The sequence below is a fragment of the Galeopterus variegatus genome, unplaced genomic scaffold (genome assembly GCF_000696425.1).
Source record: "Galeopterus variegatus unplaced genomic scaffold, G_variegatus-3.0.2 Scaffold80, whole genome shotgun sequence".
Taxonomy (NCBI): domain Eukaryota; kingdom Metazoa; phylum Chordata; class Mammalia; order Dermoptera; family Cynocephalidae; genus Galeopterus; species Galeopterus variegatus.
Window position 1 is genome coordinate 1,010,552 of NW_007726191.1, and position 7,411 is coordinate 1,017,962.

General features: G+C 55.5%; 1 protein-coding gene across 1 annotated transcript in view; it reads left to right on the forward strand.

Moving 5' to 3' along the window:
- The first annotated feature begins 1,090 nt into the window (after positions 1-1,090).
- Positions 1,091-7,411, forward strand: part of LOC103596111 (chromosome unknown open reading frame, human C9orf106) — a 129,248-nt gene continuing 122,927 nt past the window's right edge. Inside the window, 5 exon segments of the mRNA XM_008579683.1 lie at positions 1,091-1,171; positions 1,173-1,382; positions 1,384-1,407; positions 1,409-1,550; positions 1,652-1,754. Of these exon segments, the coding sequence (XP_008577905.1) occupies positions 1,091-1,171; positions 1,173-1,382; positions 1,384-1,407; positions 1,409-1,550; positions 1,652-1,754 (560 nt within the window).

A 7,411-nucleotide genomic window follows, 5' to 3' on the forward strand; every position in this document is an offset into this window, starting at 1 on the left:
CGGGGGCGGCGGGTCGTCCTGTCCCCCGTCGCGGGCGGGGGCCGCAGGCTCCAGCCCCTCCGGCTGCCTGCTCCCGCCTGGCTGGCGGAGATGAGAGCCGGCTGCAGGGCTGGGAGCGAGGCGGCCGCGCTCAGAACAAACAGAATTTTTTTTTTGCAACTAGAGGGGGAAGCACAGAGCTAAAAATAAAACGAAAAGATCAGTATCTGTCAGTCTGACAGCTGATTGGCTGCTCGGAGATGCATATAATTACCAGCCACTGGCGCTGGGTAGGCAAAGCCGGGAGAAACTGCTGAGACGAGGTTAGGATTTAACCTTTAAATTCTGGAACCACCGGAAACCGAGGGAGGACGACGGGCGTCGCTGCTAATGAGCCTGGGGGTGGGCGGTCGGCGGTGGGCCGCTGAGCGGGGGTCAGGTCCCGGGGCTCCCCCGGGAAGGCCCTGGGAGCCCTCCGCCCTGGCTGCCTCCGCCATCAGACTGGGACGGCCTCTGATTGGGCGGCCAGGAGGCGGTGGTCCTTCTCCCCGCCCAGCTGGGGGGTGGTGTCTTCCAGGAAGTTGGGGTCTCACCTGGAAGGGAGAGGGGGGGCTGCCTGGGACTCTGGTCCCCCCACCCCGGACTGGCCTCTTGCTGAGGCCCGCCCTATCCCCACCCACATTCCTACACCTTTCCTGCCTGGTGTCGGTTTCCGCAACCCAGCCCCAGCACCCCTCCTTCCTTCACCCCGAGTCACCCCGTTCCTGGCTCTGTTTACCACCCCACCCGGGGAGGGCATCTGGGCACCTCGGACTTGTCCTAGGTCCACAGAGATAGACAAAGACTGCAGGACTGGAGGGATGTTGTGCTATCACTAAGCCTCAGTTTCTTCATCTGTAAAATGGGGCGATGATAATAGGGCCCTATCCTGACCGCTCCGCACATGCACGGCTGCATCCCGATTCTCTCACTTGGGCCAGGAGGCAGGAGATCCGGGTTCCAGTGCAGCGGGGCTGTTACTTTCTCACTCAGCACGGGTCTCCCCGTGTGTGAATAGGGAGTAAAAGTGCCTGCTCTCTGACCTCCCGGGCCGGCGGTGGTGACCGAGTACATGGTGTATGTGACCGTGGGCAGTGAACTGCACCTGCTGGGGAGGTGGGGGAGAACTTGCAGCTCCTGGAACCCACCCCTTCCTCTCTCCCAGGCCTTTGCCCAGGCTGTGGCCTCTGTCTGCAACTCCTCCCCTTCTCACTCTGGCCCTTCCCTTCAGTGCCTCTTCCTCTGGGAAGCCCCCCCTGATGCCCAGCACGTCCCCTTCTGTCGCCTCTGGCTTTCTCACCCCATCCTCCCTCCCCGATTGTCTGCTTTGCTCACAAGACTGTGAGCACCATGAGGGCAGGAACCCCACAGGCTGTTCACAGTTGTGTTGCTGGCACCTGCAAGGGCCTGGCCCAGAGCCCCTCAGGAAGTGAGACATCTATATCCTCTGCTCGGTGGCCTGGGAGCCAGGTAGAGGCAGGAACCACCATGGCCACACTGCCCAGGTTTGGAGCAAGCAGCAGCCTCAGTTGGTGGGAACCGTCCTTCCTGAACTCATCAGCGGGCCCCAGGGCTGCAGAACACCTGGCTGTGCCCTCGAGCACTGATGGTTTGCGTTGATGCCCTGGGGAAGCTGTTGTGTGCGTGCCTTCTATGGAGGAGGGAGGATGCCCCCTTAGAGGAGGCAGGAATAAGTGTGGTCCTGGCTCTTGTTGCCCAGTCCTAAGAGTTTCCGGGTTTGCCTGCCCAGCCCCGGCCCTTTGTCTGTGCTGTATGGGGCAATGGGTCGAGGTGCCACTGAGGGGCAGGACCTGGAAAACTCAGACTGGCCTACAAGGGACACTGCTCAGCACTCCTAACTGGGGCGAGATGCAAAGGGCGGGTGGGCGAGGGAGGCAGGAGGGAGTAGGGCTGGTTCTCACTTAGACAGCCTAGCTCTGTGTCTGCCCATCTTATGCACTTTGCAGAGATTATCTCCTTGAATCCCCCAACAGCCCCATGAAGGTGGTGCGATTGTTATCTGTAATTTGCAGATGAGGAAACTGAGGCACAGAGTAGTTACGTGTGTGCCCAGGGCCCCATAGCTAGGGAGGGCAGAGCCTGGCTCCAACTCAGTCCCCCATCTCCGAGGACAGGCCCAGCAGCCCCTGCCTTTCTGGTAAGGATAAAAGGGAGGGAGAGGGAAGGGAGATGTTTTTGGAGCAGCTGCCACGAGACCTTCCAGGCAGTCTTGGGGACGTTTTTGTGTGTGGTGCACAAAGGAATTCCCCTTTGGTGTCTCTTTGAGAGATTTCAGAGAGATTTGAACTGCGTTCAATGATTTGGGGATGTCAGGCCAGTGTTTCTTTTGAATGTGATGCAGTGATGAGACTGGCTCCCCCAGGCAGCCCGGCTTCATCCAGGTTCTAGTAATAATAATAACAGCAGCAGCAGCAGTGGCTTCCCCGGCTGGGCACTGCCCGCATGCTCAGTGCTAGACTTAGCCCTGGCATGGGGGCACACCCTGAACCCTCACTGCCAGCCTGAGAGAGAGAGTATTCCCATCCCTGTGTTATTTCCTTCTAGCTGATATCTGAATCTGCCTGTCTCCTAATTCAGTCTCCCCCTGTTAGGCGGTGAGCTTGCTGAGGGCCCAGTCTGGTCCCGCTCATTCATTGTTGTGTCCCCAGCACCCAGCACCAGTCCTGCTCGGAGCAGCTGGTCAATAAAGGTTTGCCGGACACATTTCAGACGAAGAGACTGAGAGTCAGGAAGACTGAATGGCTTGCCAGGAGGGAAGCCCAGATTTGTCTGGCTCAGGAGCCCAGATTCTGGCTACCACCTCAGCAGCCACTTGAGAGCCACTCCCACCCACAAGAGAGTCTCAGAGCCTGAGTCTTTTCCACACCCACCCCCATTCTCAGGCCTGGTACTAAAACCAGTGAGGCTGCTAAACTCAATCTGCCCCTCTTCTTTCCTTGCTTACCTGGGACTCAGGTGAAAGCCGGCCAGAGTTAGCTCAGTCTTGGGGAAGTTGCATTCTCCCAAAGTCACTCAGTTTTGCCTTTTTTGTGTGACCTGATTCAGAGTTTTCATCTTTATCACTTTGGTTCCACTCAGAAATGTTTGCAGGGGATGTGACCTTACTATGTGGTTCTTGGCCCGGGTATGTATATATGCAGTTTATCACTATCGCTTATCTCTCTGATGGGGCCCCTGGTTCTGCAGGGGTTAAGCAAGCAAGCGTCTCAGTGAGGCCAGGGGTTATAAACCAGAGACCCTAATGGTGAAGAGCTTAGCTCTAGCACTGAGTGGCCTTAGGAACCTCATTTGACCTCTCTGAGCCTTGGCTTTCTCATTTGTGACATGGGAGCAGGTTGCTATGAGTTCAGTTGAGTTCATGCATGGAAAGTGTCTCCCTTGATGCCTGGCTATGTGACCAGTGCAACCATTGCCCTGGCTCCCGGGGACATCCTACACATGAATTTTAGAGTTTGCAAGTTTTCATTTGCCCTAAGTGAATGTCTGACCATATTCAGGTTGATTCTGTAGATGAAAGGCCCCTCACACAGTCTCTGTCCTCGAAAGACCATGAACCTGTCTGGGTCCACAGACCACCGTTTGTGCGGGGCTGACACAGGCATGTCTCCACAGCTGGGTCTGGCTCTCAGCATTCTCAGCTCAGGCAGGAGGGCAGAGTCCTAGGAGGTTATCTCCCATCCTTACCCTGGCCTTTTGGGAAGTTGGCTTGCGAATTCCCTGAATTCCTGCTCCTTTATATCTGGCCCATTGCAGGGTTTGACCCATCATCAGGAGTTTGGCCAGTGTCTGGTCCTGCTGGGGAGGGGGACAGAGAAAAAGAAGTCAAGCTTCCGCTTTACAAAAAAGAATTCACATATTCTACCAATAACATGCTATCGTTATCCCTATACTTTAAGAAATGTTGCTTTGAAAAAAAAAGCAGTTCCCGAGCACCTGTGGCATGTGCAGTGCTGCATTCGGCCCTTGGAAGGCCAGATAGTGGTGTCCCCAAGTGTGGGCATTCTGTGCCTTGCACGGTGCCAACTCTTTGCCTGCCCAGGTCATCCTCACAGCAACCCATGAGGTGCGGCTTCCCAGGTGAGGAAAGCCGGGGGCAGATTGCTAAAGTGAATGGCTTAAGGTCCCACGGTGGGAAACAGCTGGAGCCTGGCTGTGGACCTGAGCCCTCTGCTCTCCTGGGGAGCAGGATGGGTCCTGTTTTCTGCAGGGCTCAGCGTGGTGGGGGAAACATCCCACCACACTTTGGGTTTTGGCTGCTGGGCACTGGGTGAGCTTTCCCTGCATAAATGTGAACCAGACATGGTCTCTGCCCTGGATGAGCTGACGTTTCCTAGGAGGCGGGACACATCAACAGCAGTGAAAACATGGGGCACAGGATGCGGGGGCACTCAGGCTGCGGAACCAATCCATCCCATGCGTAATCCCCAAAAAGACCCCCAAAGACCTTGCTTAGAAATAGTCCTGTTGGTGTTTAACATCTAGGTCCTTGACTGTGGCCGATGGATGGTTCGTCTTTCATACATAATAGCAGACTCCTCCTGAAGCTGTATTTGAAACCCAGTGGGCTGCCCTTCACTGTAGGGTCCGCGGTCATGGTCTAGACCAGAGTCTCCAGCTGCTCAGACATGTGAGTATCATTTTTAGGAAATCACTGTGCCCCACCCCCACCAATCATGTGCCCAAAGGTGACTTGAAGCCCAGGGTGGAGCAGAGGCATTCCAGGCGTCATGGGCTCTGGGGGCCTCCACATCCAGGATGCTGGTAACCGAGGAAGCGCGGCCCCCCGAGAGGCTGCGAGTCAAAGTTGTCAGTTGATTGCAAAGCTTCCTGTGCCCATCAGACTTCAACCTCTAACCTTTAACCTCTGAACTCTCCTGTCCGGTGACTCTAAGGCCTCAAACCTCCTGTGGTTGTGGGGTGGAGGTGGGAAGGATGGGGCAGGAAGCGGTCTGCCCAGAAGGACAGGGAAGCATCAGCCCAGCCCATGTGCACACCCTGGCCACGCTGAGCAGGGGGAAGGTGCAGAGCGGGCGGGTGTCCCATGGAGAGGCCCCGTTCCCCGCGATGCTTCCCGGGCTGCCTGCTCCCATTTTGCTGCAGGTTTCTACAAGAAACTCAAGTGTGTCTGTGTCTGGTTTCTGCCAGACTTCCCTGAAAACCTGCAAACAAGAGCCCACACGTCGTCCCCAAGGACAGCTTGCTTGGAGAACATGTTGCGAGGAGCATCTGGGGGCGGGCACGCTGGGCCCTGTCCTTCCCGCGCCTCCCAGGGCAGCCGTGGACCCCAGTCCTGTCTGTTGGTGCTGCCTCTGGCCACCCCTGTCACCAGTGGAGCTGGGTGGGGTGGAGAAGGACTGACTTCACATTAAAGATAAGAAAGCAGGTGTCACGGATTGGAGACAAGTGCCCTCCCTTCAGTATCTCAAATATCTAAACTAATTGCTCTCTACATTCCCATTGGAAAAGCCCCTCCTGCTGTTATTTGCCCTAAGGCTTATGTTTGCCCAAGAAACAAACTGTATTTAAGTAACATAAGCGTTCTCATTTTGGGTTAATCAAGGGCTGCGATGATGCCTATTCGACTCCCATCAGCTCCGGAGAGTCTGAGCGGGTGCAGCGAGCTGATATAGTCCCATCCAAGGCAAAGACACATTGTGTTGTATGAAGCCCAGGGTGGCCTGGCCCTCAGTAAAGATGCAGTGACTGTCAGGGACTTTGAGAGGCTATAAATAGTCTGGAGGCCCCCCCAACCCCCAGAGCCTTTAGGATCTTCCAGGAACCCCAGACTGGGAATCAGTGGGCTAAGCCAGGTGGAGAGGGTGCAAGTCTGGCTGTCCCTGCAGCCACTCCCACTTCCCCATTAAGGAAGACCTCACACAGCAGGGTGTCCAGGGAGAGCATGGTGACTGTGGGGTCATGCTGACACTGCCATTTACTGCTGTGTTACCTTGGCTAGATGGCTTCCCCTCTCTGAACCCCTGGGTCCTATTACCTCCTTCCTGGGCTGTGAGTGCTCCCGTAAGGGCTGGGTGACTTCACTGTTGCTATTACGTCTTGTTTGGATCTCCTGACTTCCCACCCTGTCCTGCCATGATCATCTCACTGGATTTCCGTGCCGAGAGGGAGATGCAAAACTGTAGAATCAGCGTGGAAATGGGTCTCAGGAGGTTCGGCTGGGAACCCCACTGAGAAGCCTGGAAGTGGGGAGGAAGGCAGGCATGGCAGCTCATGAGCGAGCAGGCTGAGGGCACCTTGAGACAGCACTCCCCAACTTTAATGTGCCTTCAGTCACCTTGGGGTCTTGTTCAGATGCAGACTCTGACATGGCAGGACTGGGCAGGGCTCCCAGGTGAGACAGAGGCTGGGCACCGCTCTGAGTAGCGAGGGGGTGACGGGTTCTCTCCCACCCCCAGTGCCCACTCCTGGGCCTCTGACCAGAGGGAGGCAGGCCCCTTAGTATCTGGAAGTGGTGGCTCCAGAAAGGCCCGAGAGCCCCAAAATGCCCACGCCAGGAAAGACAAAGCAGCGTGAGGGTGAAATTATGTTTTTAACAAAAGAAAAGACCTCTGCCTTCTAGCGTGTAGAAAGACTTCTGTTCCCACCCCCACGCAACCCCAGGGGCCTGAAAGAATGTGGTTTTCTGAGCACAGCCTTTCCTTGCTGGAGGGGGTGGATTTGCTCTTAAAAAGTTGCTTGTAAAATGAATCTTTCTGTATCAAATGCTATTTTCCAGTGACTCGTGTTTTAAGACCACGGTTGCATTCCCACTGAGGAATATCCAGCTCTGAGGCACAGGTATTGAGGGTGCAGCCAACACGAAGGGGTGGAGAGTTCAAGGATACAGGATGGCCCAGGGTCAGGGGCTGCTGAGCTGATGAGAGCCGGTGCTAAAGAGCTTGGGGTTCAAAATCTGAATCCCAAGTGGTCCCCACAAAGGCTGAGGTCCATGCAGAGCCCTGAGCAATACCACTGGTTGTAAGATGGGTGGGACTAGGGGTGGCCCAGGGCAAAACAGCCCCTCAACTGGAAAAGGAGCCCAGAGACAGGGTCCCATCATGGCAGACCAGCCATCTTGTCTTTGTATATAATGCCATACTGGGAATATTAGGCTGAGTATTTTTGGTTCCATATTGGGCACAATTGTTTAAAGTGCTCAAGGAACCAGCTGCCGTGACAGTTTGGTTGTGTGTCCCAAAGAATGCTCTGAGGCTTTGACACCAGAGTTGCACAGTCAGTGGCTCCTGAGAAATGCTGGGTTAAGAGCTTCCTCGTCTGGCGGGGTCTATTTTAATATGCCAAGAAGTTCTGGGAATCTTGAATAGGAGACTAGAGTCCACACTGCTTACGTTCAACTGACTTGATTTTCTACAGC